At 48.8% G+C, this 21,149-nt stretch overlaps 1 protein-coding gene across 2 annotated transcripts; it reads left to right on the top strand.

Moving 5' to 3' along the window:
* The first annotated feature begins 506 nt into the window (after positions 1-506).
* On the top strand, positions 507-18,428 carry ZSCAN20 (zinc finger and SCAN domain containing 20). Of its 2 annotated transcripts, none has more exons than XM_035019161.1 (8): positions 507-554; positions 6,557-7,083; positions 11,369-11,555; positions 12,010-12,086; positions 12,369-12,453; positions 13,816-14,502; positions 15,949-16,374; positions 16,951-18,428. In XM_035019161.1, the coding sequence occupies exons 2-8, from the start codon at positions 6,667-6,669 to the stop codon at positions 18,204-18,206; spliced, it is 3,135 nt and encodes a 1,044-aa protein (XP_034875052.1). In that variant the 5' UTR covers positions 507-554; positions 6,557-6,666; the 3' UTR covers positions 18,207-18,428. The 2 variants fall into 2 exon arrangements, with proteins under 2 accessions (XP_034875052.1, XP_034875051.1); XM_035019160.1 differs by having other exon boundaries at positions 15,946-16,374.
* Positions 18,429-21,149: the final 2,721 nt, after the last annotated feature.

Genomic DNA, 21,149 nt, shown 5'->3' with positions numbered 1-21,149 from the left:
CCCGGCGAACAGATGCTATTATTATCCTCACTTTACAGGTGAAGAACGCGAGGTTCACCATCGTTCCAAAATCACGTGGCTTAACTGTGAGCTGGAAATTGAACCTACAATTGCCCAACTCTCTCCGGTCCACCAGTCACCCTCTCTATTTCTCCCAGTTTCTGCTGTGCCCTCTCGCGGCCCACCGCTCCCAGCTCTTTCCTGCAGCACGCCCCGCCCCTTCGGCTTGAATGCTCGCCCACTGGGCGGTGCCATAATCTCGGAGCCTGTAGAAGGACCGGGGTCGTGGCAGGCTCCGCCCCCACGGGTAGACCCTTTTTCCGATTTGTTCCGGTGCCCGCGACCGGGAGAAAGTGACACATCTATTGGCTGACGACATCTGACAGGCAGCAAACGGAGGGGGCCGCCCACCAGCGCTCGCGCCGTGCCTTCTGGGAGTTGTAGTCTCAGAGGCTCCATTCCCGGGGTGGCGCGGTGCGGACTCCGCGTCCCAGCATTCCCTGCGCGAACCCCGGAGCACTTCCGCCCTGTTGGTGAAGTGGGTGTCTCGGTGGGTGAGTCCGGGTGGCGGGGCGGGGGCAGCTGAGGCTCAGGCTCTGGGCTGGCGGCTTAGGAGGTGGTGGTGTCCCAGGGAGGGCAGGGAAGGTGAGAGGGGAGAAAGAAGCTTTTCTGTGGGGGTGGGGGTGAGGGCGGCCAGACGATGAAGCGTCCGGAGATGGGAAGGGTCACAGAGGGGTCGGGGATGAACGGGGAGCTAGAACACCCTGGGAGTGAGGAGGGTCGTAGAAAGGTCTGTAGGTGAGGAGACCGAGAGAAGTTCTGGAGGCGGGAGAGTCCTAGAAGGGTCTGGAGACCACAGATGGAAGGATAGAGGGTTCTCGGGCCCTGGCAAGAAGTGAAGAGAAAAGGGCCTGAGCTTGAAGCCCGACCTTAAAAATAGTGTTCCAGCCTCTACCTGACCGCCTCGACAAACATAGCAGATTTGATACCCCCTTACACTTCCCCTAATGGTTGTGACCTCTGGAACCCAGTAGGTGGGACTGGCTATTGTGTTCGGCCCCAAGCCAGTGTCCCCTTTCCTTCTGCCTGATGGAAGTGAATGGCACCCCCTGATTCCTCTTGCATTCTTCCACATCCAGGATCTTCAGATCCCTCTGTTTCCTTAATGTGTCCTGAATCAGCCAGCCCCTTTCTGGTGGGGGTTTTTGCTGAAGCCTCCCACCTATTCACCTCCCCAGCCTGGACAGACACATTGTAGCTAGCGTCATCTATTTAACCCACAAATCTGACTGTGCCCTGTGCTTAAAAACCTTGGCTCCCATCGCCTGTAGAATTAAGTCCAGACACCTTAGCCTGATGGTCAAGACTCTTCATAAACTCTGTCTGCAGCCTAATCCTGTGCACCCCATGCTCCAGGACTGTTTGGTTTTCCCCATCTCTCGGGGAGGCTGTTTAGTTTTCCACTGTTATGTATGCTGTTCTCTCAGCTTAGAGTACACTTTCTCGCCCCATTGTCTGCCAAGAGAACCATTCTTCCAAGAACCAACTCGAATGTTACTTTGTTCAGTTCCCTTAAGCAGATTGAGTCACCCCCCAACCCCAGTTCCCACAGACCTCTTTTACTGCATTTACCACATTTGATCATAATTATCTGTGATTTTTTTTTTTTTTTTTTTGGTTTCCTCCACTTGACCATAAGCATCTCCAGGACAGGGACAGTTTCCTAGTCACCTCCATTTCCAGCCCAGGGTTGTAAATACTTGATGTAAATCACGTAAAGCAGCAAACACTTGAATACTTGATGCATGTGTGAATAATGACAATCTAGGGTGAGCTTTGCTATACCACTCTTGAAGGCTGCTACTTCCGGTGGATTTCTAGGGGCATGAGCTTTTAGTCTTCTCCTGCCTGTCAGGGCTGTCTTTGCTGGGTGCTGATTCATTACCTATGGGAGTTTAAGCCAGGGGCGGGAAATATATAGAATGTGTGCTGTCGTTTCTCCTTCCTGTGTCTGGTGGTTTTAGCTAATTGGTGACAACACATACTGACACGGGTTTCAGAGTCCTTAGTGCAATTGACTGAAGTTGGTGCTTTATGTGAAGCCCATTTGCTCTCCCTGGTTTAATCCCATTAAATGTGAGGTCAAGTTACTTTAAGCAGTAGCCTGGACCATCAGCCCAGTAAGCTTGACAGCCTTTGGGGACTCCTAGTTTCTTCTTTGGAAGTCACAGACCAGCCTTGGCTTTTGCCATGGGATTGGGGCAGATCTCTTACCAACTCACTGTTCAGTGGGTGGGCTCCTTATGTCCACATCCACACTTAATACCCCAGGAGCCAGGATACCCCTCAGCTTCCCTGTGTTTGTAAAGGGATCCTGACCCAGTCAACACCGATCCCTCATTGCTTAGGGGGAATCTGTACCCTTTCTAGGTCTTCTGGGATATTGGAAGAGACCTTTGAGATCATTTAGCTGAAAGCTGGTAAAGTGATGACAGCCCATGCTGAAAGAAGCCTGTCATCATCCTCTATTTAGTCCTGGTGTTTGAAACAATTTTGAGTCGGTTGCCAATATTTAAAAATCCAGAGTTAGCTTCTCTTGGAAAAAATAGAAGGCCTGGGAACTGGGCCAGTGTTCTCTCTAGTGCTCCATAGTTAGTCACAGCCCCCACTCCACTCATGTACCCATTTACATTCCCTGGCCCCTGTAGCCATTTAAATGTGTAGCCACTGATTCTAGTCTTCCTGTCCCTTTGCTCTGCTCCCATCATGCTAATTGGGGAATCTGGGGCAAGCGCTGAGTAGGGTCAAGCTGTAAGCTGCAGAGGCCACATGACCTGTCCAAAGTCACACAGCTGGTAATGGCATGAGTGGAACTGGAACCCTGACTTGCTCCCTCCTGCCTTAATGTTCTTTCCACTCTCATACCATCTTGTCAGGAGTTTGGATGATGGGCACACCTAGGGGAAGCTGTAGGGTGCAGTTAAGAAAAACGAGTGAAAGAGTGAATCTTGGCTGAGTCCCAACTCTGCTGCTTGCTAGTTGTGTGACTTTAAGTGAGTCTTTTCATAGAAGCTCAGTTCCCTATATGTAAATTGAGGATGTGGACTCATACGTTACAGGATAATTATATTCTAAAGTCAGCACAGAAGGTGGAAATCACATTTAGCCAAAAATCACAGTCAGCTAGAAAATCCTTTGGCGAGGAGCCATTTAGAAACCAACACACTGTCTTTCAATAAGCTAACCAGCGCAGCTGGGTTTCCTTGCTTGAATGTCAGATGAAAGAGTTGGCCTGTGTTTCGGGACCAGCCGTATGAAACATACTTTGCTCACACCCTGGAAAGGAAGGCTTGAGGGAACTCAGACCACCCTGGGGACCAGGAAAGTCATGCTCATTCTGGAACAGACACCTAGTGAATGGAACTGACTGCACCGTTTAAATTACGTGCTTTCTTTCTCTTTCCGGTGTTCGCGTGCAGTTTCACACGTGTAAGTTACAGATCAGTGTAGTACAGCTCCACACCAATGACACCTCGCTTGCTTGCCCGGAGGATTCAGTGAGATTATGAAGGTGGAACACCTAGCAGCAGGCTGGCGCCTCATGGGCACTCAGTAGATGGGTACTCTTTGAGATTGCCGATCCTCGAGTGGCCCGGATACTCCTGGTCATCTTAGGACTGTTGAATGCCCTTGTCTGTTTTTTTCCGTCAGCTCTCTGTAAAGTCACCCTGCTATTTGCTGACTTTATTGACCTCCCTCTGTGGATAGGCCACTATTCATTACCTGTCGAAGAGAGTAGCAGAAAAAGCTTTCAGATTTTTATTTGAAACTAACCTTTGGGACTTTCAAGTCTTCCCAGAAGAAAATACCTATTACCTGAGACCCTGGGCTTTGGGCCTGGCAAAACTACTACTTGCCTATTTTGTTGTAATGTTCTCTCGGTGCAGGAGCACAGACTTCTCTGCTTGCTTATTGACTGTCTCTCTCATGAGAGTGTAACTTTCATGAAGGTAGAGACCGTCTGTCCCAGTTACTGGTGGCTCTCCAGCTAGCAGTACAGTGTGGGTGCACAGTAGGATTCTGTAAATGGCTGGTGGTGAATGACTTGTGCGAGAGAGCGCCACAGATGGTTTTGGACTAGTGCATGGTTAAGGCTGTGGTTAAAAAAGAAATTTCATGAAGAGTTAATTCTTTAGCTTAGTATAAATGATGGACCTTCCGTAGCCCAGGGGGCTTTTGATGTACCAGATTTACCATTTTCATAAAAGGCAACAAAACTGCCAATGGCCCTGCTATTTATTAGGCACTGTGGATACAGAAATGGGTAAAATAGAGTCCTGGCCCTAATAATGCAATGCAGTGGGGCTGTCAGAGGTCAGAACAGGGAACTACAATGGTGGAGAAGGACACCTATATTAGAGGCATGTGCCAACTGCTTTGGGAACATGGTCGTGGGGCGGTGATTCTGGGAGAGCAGGGATGGGGGCAGGGCATGACAAGGGCATGACCTGGTAGCTGAAGGACAAAGAGGAGGTTGCCAGGTGCTCATGAGTTTTGTTCCTAGCCTCCTTGTGTATGTGGAGGTCTTCAGGATGAGGCTTTATTTTGCACCGCCCTTGCCTTGTTTCTGGGCAGTCCAGTCAGATGGCCTAAAATCTAAATACTAACCCCCTCCCTTCTCAGTTCAGCTGTGTCATTCCCACTTGGGGGTAGCTAATAGCCTCCTTTGAATGGGTGTTTTTTATGTCATCTGGATTTGTTGGGAATGACACAAAGAGCTCATTTTTCCAGATAAGCCAGCATGAGTGTCGTCAGTCTTCATTGTGTAAAAGAAGCAACCCCAGATGTCCACTCTGCAAGCATTTACTGAGAGCCTCCTGCGCATCGTGTGCCATGCTTATTTCGGGGGTGGGGGAGGGAAGGGGCAAACTATAGTCCTGCCCTCTGGCTGTCATCCATCTGGGGCCACACATACACACACCCCTGTAACACAACATAGAATGTGGCCTGTGTGACATTGATGGAAGTAAAGAGAAGAGAATTCCTTCTGGCATGAGCAAGAAGGTCATTAAAAAAAAAAAATCTAGTGTGTGCAACAGGGGATTAATTATAACCCTTGCTTCATGACACGTCACCATCGTGAACTGACCATTGTCTGTTTATTGAGCGCTTCCCACTGTGCTAGGAAGCTTATGATCTCGTGGGTAAGAGAACAACGGAGCAAATGTAGGTGGCATAGAAGCTGGTGGCACAGGAAGGACTGAATCTTGTTTCAGGGCACAGGGAGGGCCTCTTGGAAAAAGTATAATTGAAGCTGAGACCTAGCTAGGTGAAGAAAGGGAGAACACTTCCCAAAGGAGACTGCCAGCAGCCCTTGGGAGGGTTCAGAGGGTGTGCGGCTGGAACGCCCTGACCAGCGGGAGTGTGGCAAAGAGATGAGGTGGGGACGTGGGCAAGGTTCGCGCTTGATCCTGAGGAATGTGGGAGGTCACCCGAGGGTGTTTAGCAGGAAGTGACCTGGTCAGACTTGGAGCTAGTCTGGTTGTTGTGTGAAGAACCCTGGGTTGGGGTGAGGGGAGAGCAGGCAGGGACATGAGTTAGAAGGCTGATGCACTGAAAAGCATGGCTACTCACTGGCTCAAAGTGGTGGCATTGGGGGTGTAGATTCCTAGAAGGCCAGGAGGGCACAGCGTGGTGATGAATTGGATGTGGGGGATGTTGGAGAGAGATGATGACCAGGTTTCTGGTGTGGGTAACTTGATAGAAGGTGGTGCCTTGGGGCGCCTGGGTGGCTCAGTCGGTTGGGTGTCTGTCTTTGGTCCAGGTCATGATCCTAGAGTCCTGGGATCGAGCCCCTCATTGGGTTCCCTGCTCAGTGGGGAGCCTGCTTCTCCTCCTCTCTCTCCCCTTCCCCCCTGCTCGTGTGTTCTCTCTCTCAAATAAACAAAGAAAATCTTAAAAGAAAAAAAAGAAGGTGGTGCCTTGGCGGGGTGGAGAGCTCCAGAAGGACAGGTTTGTGGGAGAAAAAGATGAATTTAGTTTGTGGCCCACTGAGTTTGAGATGCCTAGTAGACAGTCAAGTGGAAATGTCCTGTAGATGGTTGGATTTGGGGTCTGGAGGTCTGGTGGCAGGTCCTGGTGGGAGTTTTGGGAGTCATCAGTTTTGAGATGGTGAAAAATGCCAAATGGATGGGTTGACCAAGAGGGGGTATGGAGTGAAAGGATTTTGTGAGGAGAGCACCCTTAGGGGAAAGTTGAAGCCTGGGAAACAAGGCCTTATGGAGGGGGTGACATTTGGAACCCACCTGGAGGAAAGGTCAGACTCTGGGCATGCGTAGAGGAAGGCAGGCATGCTTAATGATGAAAGCCTTGATGCCAGAATACAGTGTTCTGGCGCATCCCAGAGGACTTCGTACTGTGCTGTCCTCCAAGGCATGCTGCCTGCTGGCGTGGTCGCCCGCTTATGCATTTTCCTCTCTTAGCACCCCTGCCCCAGGCAAAGGCAGTGGAAGGTACGGGGGTCCTCTTACACTGTCCCTTGTTTCTCTGCCTTCAGAGCCTTGGGGAGCATTGCCTCTCCTAGGAGCCCCTTGAAGGACACGCCTTAGATGCAGGAAGACGTTAAACAAGAACAGTCCAGCTGAAGCGAGGTATCCAGGACCAACCATGGCCGTGGCCCTAGAACCCCAGACCCAGGCCTCTCCCCGACCGGAGCCTGAAGAACTCCTGATTGTGAAATTGGAGGGGGACTCGTGGAGATCAGAATCCAAACTCTGGGAGGAGAACCGTGACCCCGTCCCTGGCCCCGAGGCCTCCCGCCAGCGCTTCAGGCAGTTCCGGTACAGGGATGCGGCGGGACCGCATGAAGCCTTCAGCCAGCTCTGGGCTCTCTGCTGTCACTGGCTGCGGCCGGAGATCCGCCTCAAAGAGCAGATCCTGGAGCTGCTGGTGCTGGAGCAGTTCCTGACTATCTTACCCAGGGAGGTCCAGGCCTGGGTGCAGGCACGCCACCCTGAGAGTGGCGAGGAGGCAGTGGCCCTGGTGGAGGATTGGCACCGAGAAGTCCGGGCTGCAGGCCAGAGGGTGAGGCAAACAGTCTGTCCTTCAAGGAGCGGGTCAGGCAAGGCGGCGGGGCTGTGACTAGCTTAATAATTGCCGAAACCACAGTGGTAATAATCGTGATTGTTGTTGTTATTGACCGGCTGACATTTACTGAGCACTGCTGTAAACCTGATAACTGTTCTCAGTGCTTTCCATGTATTAACTCATCTAATCCTGTCAAAGGTTTAATGAGATCAGTACTGTTACCCTGATTTTACTGATGAGGAAACTGAGGCAGAGGACAACTAGGTGGTCGGCTTGAGGTCACACAGCCCCAGACAACAGAGCATGTTCAGGCAGCCTGATGCTGAAGGCCACATTCAGAACCACGGCCCAGATTGCCTCCTGGGACCGTATTCACAGTGTGCATGATTTGTATTATGATTCACACGTGATGAAATCTTTGGGTGCTTATAGCAGAAATCTGGGTGGACAGATGTAGCATCATCATCCTCATTGTGTAGATTAAACTAAGACCCCCAAACTCAGGTGGCTTGCAGAGCTCAGTAAGAACCAGAGCCTAAACGTAGATGCTCAGGTTCCAAGTTCGATGTTCTTTCTACGACATGACAGATGCCTCATCTGCCAGACCATGGGACCTAAAATACCTCTGAGGTATGAGGCTCAAATGGGTTAGTAGCTGACATTTCCTGAACACTCACTGTGTGTCAGACACCATTCTCAGCTTTCTACATGTATTGCTCATCTCATCAACCCAGCAGCCCAAGAAGGTAGGTGCTGTTCTGCCACCATTTTTCAGCTGTGTGAGTAGAGGCTCAAAGAGGTAAGGAACTTGTCTGGATTTATTTAAGTAAGTGGTAGAGCCGAGATAAGGGAAGTGAAGGCATCGTGGATTTAACATTCACAGTTTCAACAGTTTGCAAGAGACTGAAGGCCCATGATGTCATTGATAATTTTTCTGTGGCACCATTTTTTTTTTTTGAATCCTGCTTTTGGAACTGGCATATGTAGAGCAAAGTCCTTGAGCTGGCTCCGGGCTGAGCCAGCCGCCCAGAACTTTCACCTCAGCATAACCCTGTTGCTTCCCCTTGTTATGTGGTCAGTAGTTTTTTGATGTTATAGTTAATCACATTTTGTTGGGGGAAATTATAGGTTTGAGAACATCCCTTGCAAATGGCAGGGGTTTTCTGTAAAAGGTAAAGCTCTGGACAGATGTGAGATCAGGGGAAGAAAGGTTTGTGGTCTGTGGGTTGGCTTTTTGGATTCCTTTACAAACTGAAGACACAGCAAGTGTCCTATTTGAAGTTACAGAACTAAGTATGAGAGAGTGTACCTTATTTGAATATGCCAGCCCACCTTCCCATATTATTTCTTGTAAAGAAAGCAGCTATTCATCTTAAATAGCAGTGAAAAAACAAATGGAAGTCTTAGGACTTCAGAGCTGGAAGATGAAGACCTTGAGACTCAGAGATGAGAATCAATTTAAATCAGGGTCTTTATGACTCTTTATCTGTAAAATGAGAGGGTTGGATTAGACCAAGAGTTCTCAAATTATACCCCTATGAGCTGAGGCGAGGTTGAACTGCTTCTAAAATTAGGGAAAAAAAAAAAAGGTAAAGTAATGGAACGTTCTCTATGATGTATTATCTTCTGTGACTTTTATTTTTATTTTTTAACTTTCTTCCTGCTCTTGAGTGCTCACAAATGGCCAAGCAAATGGATAAGTAGCAAAGGAGCTCCCTGCCCCCACAGATGTTACAGCTTGTGATTACATTGCAGGATACCTGACTCAGTTACATTTTCTGCAAGTGAAAATTTTCCAAGACTTAACCAGCTAACTAGATTCCTCAGAGAGAACTGCCTGGAAAAGGCGGTGCTGCTGGGCTAAATGTCCAAGATGTTTTCCTTAAAGAGATCTTTCAGCTCTGCTATTGGGTGGGTTTTGGCTTGTTGATTCTGTCGTCACTTCTTCCAGAACCTCTCTCCCCATCAGGTGCATAGGCATTTAAAAAAAAAAATAGACTTTATTTCTTAGAGCAGTTTTAGGTTCACAGCCAAACTGAGCAGAAAGTGCCCAGATTTCTCATATGCCCCCTGTCCCCCCCCAGCCCACATGGACATCATTCCCCACCAGAGTGGCGCACCTGTCATGATCGGTAAACTTACATGGACTTGTCCTTATCACCCAAAGTCCCTAGTTTACATTGGATGTCACTCTTGGGGTTGTACATTGTGTGGATTTTGACAAATGTATAACAACATGTATCCACCATTATAGTATCATACAAGGTAGTTTCACTGTCCTAAAAATCCTCTGTGCTCTGCATATTTATCCTTCCCTTCCCCAAACCCCTAGCAACCACTGATCTTTTTACTGTCTTCATAGTTTTGCCTCTTCCAAGGTGTCACATAGTTGGAATCATACAGGATGTATGTGGCCTTTTCAGATTGGCTTCTTTCACTGAGTAATGCATTTAAAGTTCCTCCATGTGTCTTCATGGCCTGATAACTCATTTCTTTTTAGCACAGTAATATTCCATCATCTGGATGTACTGCAGTTTATTCACCCACTGAAGGACATCTTGGGTGCTTCCAAGTTTTGGCAATTAGGAGTAAAACTGCTATAAACATCCGTGTGTAGGCTTTTGTGTAAACATCCATGTGTAGGCTTTTGTGTGGTGCACAGGCATTTTTGGTGGATTCTTTATTCATCCGTACCCCAACTAGTATTCTGTTGATTCTTTCCTTCTCCTTGTTGAATCTCCGTTCTGTGTCTACAATTGCCATCCGTGGAACCAGAATCTTTGCTTAGGTGTGGCAGTAGTTGGAGGAGCTTGGGCTGGGAGTGAGGATTGTTATGGAGTCTAGTCACACAATTTCTCTGCGGATGGTAAGATTATAGCTATAACAAAGAGAGGTTGATTTGTTTTTTCCTTAAACAACCATGGAAGAAGGTTGGAAGCAGATGTTTTCTCCCTGTGAACCACACAGGACATTGGTGGATGGCTTCATTTGGAATGGCTTTTTATGCTTATGGCCCATTCCTATATATCTTAAGGATAAACATCCCCGTTTTGGGGAGAAGATTGGAGTTTCCAGATCAGCCAAAAGATTTTTGGAGTTACAGGTTTCACAAACTCTGTAAGTCGATGAAGGTGGATGTTATTATTTTGAATCAAAAAATAAGGTTCAGAGCAATGTATATAATTGCTATGTTTTATATAAAAATAGGGAAGAAGTAAGAGTCTGTATTCATAGATGCTTATATATACAGAAACCGAGAGGATGCAGAACAGTGGTTTCCTGTGGGGAGGAGTGGGGAGAAGGAAGACACTGGGCCGATGGGATGGGCTGTTCTCACTAACTAGACCTTCATAGTTTCTATTATTGAAACCACCTGAGTATTGAAAATACGGAGGGAAAACATTGAAACACATTTTTTAAAGTTTCTGTAAGGCAATGAGGTTGTTACATTGTTGGGGCTTTAGGGCGGGGAAATAACATCTCCACCTCCATCTCTGAATTTGGAACCAACAGACGGGTAAGAAATGAGCTTTATGACTGATAATGCTGAGCTGGGTACTGTCCTCTCTTAACCGATTATTCCTTCTTATTTTATATATGTGCTCTCTGTCTCTGAGGGCTTTTCTGCCTGAACTTCTGCACTGAAGTCGAAATTACCACTTCTGTTTTCCTTTTGAATTACAGTGCCTCCTCTCTGCTTCTCCTTCTGTTTTAAGAGTAGATGGACCTCTCTCAAACAGCACATACTTTTATTCCATTTTAAAATTCCATCTGTAGTTGTTTGCCTCTCCTTTCTCTTATATTTATTTTTGAATTTTCCTTGCCTCGCAGCAGGAATATTTAGAGCAATTATATTTAAAGTTATTGTTATATCTGTTTTTATCTTTTGACAGATACCTGGTTAACTTTTATCTTTTTTTGATACCTTGAAAATGAAACGGTCTGTTTGTGATGTCTAGAGATTATGTTTTAATGTCATAAAATCACGTTACATGATTTATCTCTTTATGATTCAAAAATGTCTGGAACAGTAGCAGCCTCGTTGAGACACTTGCTTAGCCTCCCTTTGTTGAACAAAACAGTAGCCATTTGGTGATATCAATGCTGGTCTCTTTACTCACGTCGGTCTCATGGCTTTGTTGTCATACTTTGAGTCATCTTTGGATCTTAAAATGGGCCTGTGAACTTCTGGACCACAGCTGTACTCAAAAGAGAATTCCCTGCCCTAGCAAAATTGGTCTTATTGAACTAATGATTGGGAATTTTGACTGTCTGTGTGTAGGAACTGGACTTGTGTGCAGAAGAGACCAGGTCCTTAAAGCCAATGCAAGAATCTCAGCGTTGTCAGCTGCAGCCAGCAAATCACTGGCCCGAGGCACAGTGCCAGAAGCAGTGGGTGAAGAATTCATGCCCTGACCTTCCCAAGCATCTAGACACCAAGATGGTGCCACAGCCCTTGAAAGAGAGTGGTGAGTACCAAGGATCAGGGAAAAGGAGGGAAGAGAGGAGGCGGTTAGAGTGGGTAAGGAAGGGCGCACGGGGAGGAGGGATGTGAGGAATTCAAGGCAAGGGGTAGAATAGTGTCTGATGGCCACGCTGCGAGGTAAGGCAGGTGAGCATTGTGCAAGAGGAAGCTCCGAGCGATGCTGGCACGCCCCACTGAGCTGAGTCACGCAGCACATTCAGGTCGCCTTGGGGCCAGGTGGTGATCACAGGGGTTTGAGCTGGCATCTTACACACGGCCCTCTCTCAGGCCTGCTTCGGAACCAGACACTCCAGAAGGGAAGTAAAAGGGGGAAATCTGCCCTGGCTAGCCAGGCAGTCTCAGCTTGATGCAAGCGTGGCCCTTGGAAACCTGGACCTGGGAGGGGATGGTTTTTGGGAACCAGAGCTTGGGTTTCAGAGACTTTTTCTTCTCCTCAGCTGTCCTCACTCCCCGAGTCCCTACTCTCCCGAAGATGGGGAGTGTTGGAGATTGGGAGGTGACAGCCGAGTCCCAGGTAAGCTGCTGTTTGTCCTTTCTTTCCTGTCCTGACTTCTTCTGGGCCCGTGCCCCTGCGTCCCTCCCCTCTCTCTGTGGCCTGCCCTCAGCAGAAGGGCATGTGTTGGAGGGCGTTAGCCGCTGCCTCCCGGCCCCCGGTCTGCTGGGCCTCTCCTCAGTCATGCTGTTCCTTACGATGCTGGTCTCACACATGGTCTCCCTGTGTCTGTGACCTTTCCTGGGGCCTGCTAGGGTTCCCAGGCTGTTTTCAATTGCCATCCTTGTCTTGTACATCTCACAGGAAGCCCTGGGCCCTGGCAAACACGCCGAGAAGGAGTTCTGCAAGGACCCCCCAGGAGACGGGTGTGGGAACGGTGTGCCCCTAGGTAAGGAAATAGTTCCCTCTCAGGAAGATCTTGTCTGGTTTCTGGTGGACTCAGTTCCTGAAGATTGTCTCGTCGCTCCCTTAAGACTTGTGGCTCTAGGAAGTCTGGCACTTGAGACACAGGAAGAAGATACGCTCTCTGTGGCCAGCACTGGTGGCAGGGATGGAGTGGGGGGCGTGGGGTCTGCCTGCATAGAGAGGCTGGCGGTTGGCTTCCAAGAGCCTGCCCTCTTGGGGCTCATTTCCTCAGTACATTGACCACGGCGGTCCTAGGCTGTCTCAGAAACCCAGTCCTTCCTGCAGCAAACAGGGTCCGTCTCTCAGGGGCAGACTCCAGTGAGCTGAACCCATGAGACTGATGTACTAAACCACAGTGAGAAGTAAGCATCATAGGGCTCGAAGCACTTGAAGCCCGCATGGCCTGCACCTGTCTCTGTAGCGCATCTCCAGGGAGCCAACAAAAACGAGCCATTTCCCTGCAGAGCCTGGGGTCAGTGTGAGGGGTTAGACGCGAGAAGGGGATAAAGTGGAAGACAGTGCTAGGTGTGCCTCCTCAGGGGAGCTAAGGGGAGGCACGGGAAGCTTGTTGGCACCTTTCCTGACAGTAGAACTCCTTTTTTACATAAACCATGATATCTGGGTAAGATAGTGTTCACAGCAAACTTTGGGAAATGCTGAACCAAGTGAGCCTAAAGTTTCTCGTAGCTCTCAGCTACTTCTGATACAGTTTTCTTCAAATATTTATTTTAATTAAAGGCTTCCTGTTTTGTTAGGGCTAGGAGCTGTTGGGACAGCAGTCCTTTACACATAGCTGCTAAGTGTTTTAAAAAATAAGGAAATGTATTTTCTCACGTTTTTGGAAGTCCAGCGGAAGGCATGCTCCAACCACAGTGCAAAGTGGCTCAGCAGTGTCATGGTGGACCTAGGTTCTTTCTCTCTGCTCTGCCATCCTCAGTGTCTGCTTCCCCCTGGAGTGTCATGTGTCATAATCAAAAGATAGATGCCAATGTCTGTTGAGCTCACAAGTTTCCTAGCAAGAGACACACACAAGCACACACACAGAGCAAATGAGTGAGAGAGAGGAAAACCTTTTCTCCAACCATTAAATTCATTCTGGTTGGGCCAGTTTAGGCCAGGTGCCCATCTGTGGACCAGTAACACTCACTCTTTGTGTTATGGCTCATAACTACAACAAAGAAAGCAAGTGAAGAAAGCAAACAGGTCAGTTAACATGGGGAATTGGCATGGGAATTTCTCATTAGCCTCATGCAGGGAAATGATCTCTTTCAGGGGCATTTTGGACAAATGCTCTGCTCAGTGTGTCATTTCTACTTAATCATTTCTCTTCTTTCTTTTGTTTGAGTTCCCCCAGTTTCAAAACCAAGTATCAACTGCCAGCGAGAGCAAGGACCAGAATTTTGGCATCCAAGCTTTATAAATTCTGGAAAAAGGAACAGTGCAGATTACAACCCAGGTAATGAGCCAATAAGACCAGCTCAGTCATTGGCCTGGAGAGACTCAAAGGCCTGGGAGGAACCATACCAGTGGGACACGGAGGACATGAAGGTGTCGGGTGTGCACTGGGGCTACGAGGAGACCAAGACTTTTCTGGCAATTTTGAGTGAGTCTTCTTTCTCTGAAAAGCTCCGGACTTGTCACCAGAACCGCCAGGTGTACCGGGCCATTGCAGAGCGGCTGAGGGCTCGGGGCTTCCTGCGGACCCTGGAGCAGTGTCGCTACAGAGTCAAAAACCTCTTACGGAATTACCGGAAAGCCAAGAGCAGCCACCCACCAGGGACCTGCCCCTTCTATGAGGAGCTGGAGGCCCTGGTGAGGGCCCGGACGGCCATCAGAACCACAGATGGCCCAGGAGAGGCTATGGCACTCCCCAGGCTGGGGGATAGTGATGCAGAGATGGATGAGCAGGAGGAAGGAGGCTGGGGGCCTGAGGAAACAGCAGAAGACTATAATGGTGATGACCTGGCCACTGATGAATCTGTCCAGGAGCCCAGGATTCCAGGGGGCCCAACTCTGTTCCAGAGTCGTATTGGTAAGAACAAGGGGGTGTCGTGGATCCAGATTCCAACTCTCCTGCCAGCCAAACCTCTGCTCCCTGATTTCAGAGCATAGACTGGATTGCAAGTCTAGATTGATGCCATGTGGAGTAAGGTGTTAAGTTCCTTTGGTTGTCCCCAAACTCCTACTCTTGCCTCCTATGATCAGTTTCCTAAAATGAGTTTTTTTTAGCTATAAAAGCCAACTTTTAAAACCTTAAGGAACCTTAAAGAGCTAATTCAGTATCAGGTGAGCCTTGAACAATGCAGGGTTAGGATACTGATCCTCTGCTCAGTCGAAAATATATGTATAACTTTTGACTCCCCCCAAATTTAACTACTAATAGCGCATATTGTGGACCACAAGCCTTACCAGTACCGTAAATAACACTTACTTTATATATGTATTATATACTGTATTCTTACAATAAAGTAAGCCAGAGAAAAAATGTTATTAAAATCATAAGGAAGAGAAAATACATTTACAGTACTGTACTGTATATAAAAACCCAAATCTGTGTATTAGTGGATCCGTGCAGTTCAAACCCACGTTGTTCAAGGGTTAGCTGTATTTGCCAGAGTGTGTCACTAAGAGTATGGGGATGGTTATTGTGTTACGAGTGAACTTTTAATTTTAATGTGTAATGAGCACATCAACCGGTGATTTCACAGACAGTAAATTTAGGTAAAGAAAGATACTGAGTGAGATATTTAATATGTAACAGAAATCATGGTGGTATAGAGTTGAACACGTGACATTTGGGAAACACCCAATCACCGTACAAGTGGAAACACAGAAGCCCAAGAGATGAAGTGTCTTGTCTAAAGATACGCAGTGAGGTAGGTGCAGAGTCAGGATCAGAGCCCAGATCTTCTGCCTCCAGTTTTATGTGGTTTTCCCCTCCACCATGCTTCCCACCTGGGCTGCATCATTTACCTGCAGAGGACCTGAGAACAGACCACCTCCTTTTCATTCCTCCACAAAAGGAAAGGGCATCCTCACGTGGATGCTATTGCAAGATTGTTTGAAGTCCATTTATGTCTAGGGATTCTCAGTTACCATGTTAAGAGAAAAGTTCATAAAATAATAGAGGATGTGTATGGCATGGACATAAAGTCTCTTGGATCCCAGCTTGAGGCCTTAACCCACACCAGTCAATTGAAGCCAGAGGAGTGGGGTCACCTGGTATAATGTGGCCACCTGAGTCCTCTTCAGCTAAGACTCAAGAATTAATGGAAACTCTTAGAAGGGGGCAGGGTGGGAGGCCGTGGCATACCTCTGAGAAGCAAGGGAATAGTCTTTGCTGGGGCCCCGGGTGCTAGGAAAATTTCTGAGGGGCCTGTGTTCTAGGCATTTGGTGGGGCAGGGGACCCTGAACCCTGATGACCAAGGCACGTCTCATTATGCCTCACAGTTCTGAACTCTTCACTCCTGACAGCAGGTGTGCACTGGGGCTACGAGGAGACCAAGGCCTTCCTGACCATTCTCAGTGAGTCTCCTTTCTCTGAAAAGCTTCGCACCTGTCACCAGAACAGCCAGGTGTACCGGGCCATCGCAGAGCGGCTCTGTGCACAGGGCTTCCTGCGGACCCTGGAGCAGTGTCGCTACAGATTCAAAAACCTCCTTCGAAGCTACCGGAAAGCCAAGAGCAGCCACCCACCAGGGACGTGCCCCTTCTATGAGGAGCTGGACTCCCTGATGAGGGCGCGGACAGCCGTCAGAGCCATGGGACCCCTCAGGGAGGCAGCAGTTCTCCCTAGGTCCGGGCAGAGCAGTACCGAGGCTGATGACCAGCAGGCCTGGGATGAGATGGCAGATGAAGATGCCATCAAATCTCCAGTCCCACGTCCTAATACCCCAGACACTGGTAAGCTGGGAGTAATTTGATGCCCACAAAATCCAGAAGCATGCAGGGAGAGCAAGGGGGCCAGCTCATTTCTTGTTTGTTTCTGAACTATAAGGGAGAATGGAAGTGAAAAGGAAAAGCATTGTGATTTGCTTAGATAATTCAGTCTCTAGCTTTGTGTAATCCCCCAAATGAGATAAGCAGTATCAAGATCTTGATTTTACTGGGATTTATCTGGGAAATTATAGAGTTTATTCAATTTCCCATGACACAGGCTATTTGGAATGTGCTAGAAGAAGGAAGTGTTCAGTATTGAGTAGAGGGATGGGGGAGTTGGCCAGAGACTGATGAGCTGGCTGTGTGGCCTGGGCCTCATGACTCCGTTGGTGAGGTCACCATGTTCTAGGCTCTGCTTTCTGCTTTGCAGGTCAGAAATTTACATATGCACCAAAAGTTGATCAGTTTCATGTTAGTCATATTACAAGATGTGAACAGAAAATATGTGATAATAAATTCATGTTAAATTCACAAGACACAAGGTCCATAAATAGATGTTAACTAATGAATGAAGAAAAACTGCATTTCTGTCTGTTTTAGGGTTTGAGATGAGGCATAAGGATGAAGACCAGATTTTGGAGCAGGATATTTTTGAGGATTTGCCTGGAGCTTTATCAAACTGTACTAGAGAGGATGTTTGCCACCCTCCTGACTGGGGGCAAGACAGTGAAAATGAAGGTGAAGGTGAAGGGCACTGGGGAAACACCCCCCAGGAGCAGTGGGAAGAATGTTCTTCTGAAGAGGACTTAGAAAAACTTATCGACCATCAAGGCCTGTACTTGGCAGAGAAACCCTACAAGTGTGATACATGTGTGAAGAGCTTCAATCGGAGCTCCCACTTCAACGCCCACCAGCGGATCCACACAGGTGAGAAGCCCTACAAATGCCTTGAATGTGGGAAAAGCTTTAGTGACCGCTCCAACCTCAATACCCATCAGAGAATCCACACTGGAGAGAAGCCCTACAAATGCCTTGAATGTGGGAAAAGCTTTAGTGATCACTCCAATCTTGTCACCCACCAGAGAATCCACACAGGGGAAAAGCCCTATAAATGTGGGGAATGTTGGAAAAGTTTCAACCAGAGCTCAAACCTCCTGAAACATCAGAGAATCCACTTGGGAGGCAATCCTGACCATTGCAGTGAGCCTGGGGAAAACTTGGGCCCAAGCCCATCCTTCAGTGCTCACTGCAGGAACTCCACAGAAGAGACAGCTCTTGAACAACCTCAGAGTGCCAGTAAGAACTTGAATTCTGGCCCACACAGCACCAACTCAGGGGAAAAGCTTTACCAGTGTTCTGACTGTGGAAGAACCTTCTCTAAGAGCTCTGCCCTCATTAGCCACCAAAGAATCCATACGGGAGAGAAACCATATGAATGTGCTGAATGTGGGAAAAGCTTCAGTAAGAGCTCCACGCTGGCTAACCACCAGCGAACCCACACGGGGGAGAAGCCGTACAAGTGTGTGGACTGTGGGAAGAGCTTCAGTGAGCGCTCTAAGCTCGTCACACACCAGAGAGTGCACACGGGAGAGAAGCCCTACGAATGCCTTGAGTGTGGGAAGTTCTTCCGTGATCGTTCCAACCTCATCACTCACCAGCGGATTCACACGGGAGAGAAGCCTTATAAGTGCAGAGAGTGTGGGAAGTGTTTTAACCAGAGCTCTAGTCTGATTATTCACCAGAGAATCCACACTGGGGAGAAACCCTACAAGTGCATGGAGTGTGGGAAAGACTTCAACAATAGCTCCCACTTCAGTGCCCACCGGAGAACTCATGCGGGAGGGAAGGCATCATAGGAGACGCCCCCCCCCCCGCCACAACAGCAAAAGAGAAAAATGTGTATTTAAATCTCCGATCGTAAGATGTATGCTAGAAACTTACCCAGTTTTTAAGCTTGGTGTATACCCAGGGAAGCTATCTTGGTATAATCCAGGTTATTTGGAAGTGAATTACAAATGCTAAGGATCCAGATATGAAGGCACTTTTTTTCAATTTTAAAAATTTTTAATTTTTTCATTTTTAACTTAAATTCAATTTAGTTAACATATGCCGTATTGTTTGTTTCAGGGGTGGAATTTAGTGATTCATCAGTTGCGTATAACACCCAGTGCGCATTCCATCAAGTGCCCTCCTTCCCGCCCATCACCCAGTTACCCCATCCCCCATCCCCCACCTCCCCTCCGGCAACCCTCAGTTTGTCTCTTATGGTTTAAAGGCACTTTTCTTAAGTGTCATTTGTTTTTCTCCTATAAAAATCCCCCATGCGGTCCTCAGGCTGTTTTTACATTTGCTGTCATGGGAGGACTTTATCAGTGTTTGAACCGGACTGATAACGTGGGGGACTAGAGGTAAATCCAAGGCCCCAGGCAGTGATTCCAGGCCTCACTCTACCTTTACACTGTCACTGGGTCCACGCAGTCCGTTGGCACACGGCAGCAAATTCTCAGGATGGCAGGTTTCAGCTGGGGCGTGTCCATACAGAAGAACTTTTGAGATGGGGGAGAGAGGGCATAACTGGGAATCTGGCTTGAAGTAGACCACCGTGACCTCAGCAAAGAGGAGGAACATCAGTGACGTCATTGCTAAATATTAATAATAGCAAATGTAGCCAGTATTTATTGAGCATTTGCTCTTTGGCAGGCTCTGTGCTAGGCGCTTTGTACACATCCTCTCACTCCTCACGGCAGCCCTGGGAAGAAGGTACTAATCTCCGCATTTCCCAGAGGAGAATACTGAGGCTTGGAAAAGCTAAGTAATGTGCTTGGGTGGCATGTCTGAAAATGGCAGAGGCAGACTTTAACCGGATCTGTGTCTCTGGAGCCTGAGGTGTTCCTAACTATGGTCCTGAATCCCCTTCCGCTGGCAACTCAGGTGCGGGGACCCCAAAGCACTCTGTGGCCCAGGTTTCCTACTAAAATTCCTTTATGAATTCTCCTTTTAGCAAGTACGGCAATTGAGAATCCCTAAATGTGAAAGGGTCTGAATGACCCGAATTGACAACACTTGGAGCAAGGCTGAGCTAGTATTAAAGTACTTGATGTGGATTTCCTTCTTTGCAACAATATGGGTGAGAGATACAGGGGGTCGAGACTGGGGAGAACACTCAGCCAGCCACATTGTACCTCTTCCCACGGGATACCACTTCCACGAAGGAAATAGGGTTTAAGAATTTCCCTTTTCTCAAGGAGTCAGTCCTCCTCGAGTTAGACTGGGCTGGATTGAATGTTAAACCTTACAGAAATCCAGGCCTGTGTTTTTGCCTCCCCGGCCCTTTTCCTCTTGGTGGAAGCTTTGTTGCTGATGGCCATGCGATAGCTGAGCAGAGGGGAGGCGGGAGGACTTGGCGCGTCCCCCCTGAGAGGACTTTGAACAGTGCCCTGCATCCCAGGTGCGTGGCACAATTTTATCCGGAGCCAGCTCGTGCCAGGCCTGCCCAGTGCTTCCACACCAGTCGGAAGGGCTCACCAGGATGGCTTGCTGATGTGCATACTTTGGCCTTCAAGAGTTTCTCCTTAGGAGGGTTTAAAAATACTGACCACGGACTTTGGTTTCTAGAGGATCTTAAAGGAAAATCCCTGTCCTGACATCTATGCCCGTGATACCGCGAGGCCCTCAGGCCCCGGTTATTTCATGGGCTTGGGCAGTACCTATCAGATGGTGGATGTGATGGGAAGCGTGGCAGTTTCTCCTCACACACAAGGGAGTCAGTGGCGTGCTCTGCAGTCCCACAGAGTGAGAGCCGTCCTCCACCCCTTCCTCTGCTCCCCGATAACCAGCATCCCCGGGGCCACTGCCTGTCAGCTCCTTCCGCGTTTACCTCTCCTGGCTCACATGGTCTCTGAGGGGCGGGGTTGGGGCGAGCCTTGGGTTGGCACCAGCAGATCGGCAGGAACAAGAGGAGGCACGGGGCGCCACGCGAGCTGAGGGGAAGGGAGTTCCAGGCAGAGGCATGGTGGTGTGAGAGCATGGCTTAGGGTGCGGGCGGGCGCCAGAGCAGCTTAGGACTGTTGGGGTGTAAACGGAGAGGTGAGCAGTGGTGAGAGCTGAGATGGCAGGGTGCTGGGGCAGCTTCCCGACCTCGTTCATGGCGGAGCGGAGCTTGGACGTCAGGCCGCGGGCGGCGTGGACGCGCACTGTCTGAGCGGAGCTTGGACGTCAGGCCACGGGCGGCGTGGACGCGCACTGTCTGAGCGGAGCTTGGCTATGCTGCAGTAGGGACGCTACTGCAATATTCCAGTTAAATGTGAGGGTCTGGACTGGAGCAGTGGGTACCTTGGAGGGGAACAGATGGATTTGAGAGGTTTCAGAAGCAGCACTGGGGACAGCAGAGGAAAGCTAGAATGCCTTGGGTGACGGGCTGAGCATGTCACCAGAGCTGGGAACACGAGGAGATGCAGGAGGGCAGAAAATGACAAGGTTAGTTCGGGACATTTTGAACCTCGGGTGCCTGAGGGACATCTGAGTGGCACTGCAGCAGGCGTTTGGATGTGTGGCTTGAAGCTAGGGGACAGCTCAGGACTAGCGAGTCACCTGTGTGCATGGGAGTTAAACCACAGGAAAGGGAGTATGTTCAAGTCCTAGAAATACTGGGCCTAGGGCAGAACTTGAGAAGCACCCTAAAGGGAGAGTGAGACTCTCCTCAAAGGAGCTCTAGACCACTCCCCACTCCCACCACCCCCCGCACACTCCTGTCATCTTTTGGACACTCTCCGTAGCTGCCGATGCCTGAATTCTCAGTA

This window comes from Mirounga leonina, unplaced genomic scaffold (assembly GCF_011800145.1).
Source record: "Mirounga leonina isolate KUSES-001 unplaced genomic scaffold, KU_Mleo_1.0 Mir_173, whole genome shotgun sequence".
Lineage (NCBI taxonomy): Eukaryota > Metazoa > Chordata > Mammalia > Carnivora > Phocidae > Mirounga > Mirounga leonina.
The sequence above is the reverse complement of the archived record's forward strand: the minus strand, read 5'-3'. Positions and strand labels throughout refer to the sequence as shown.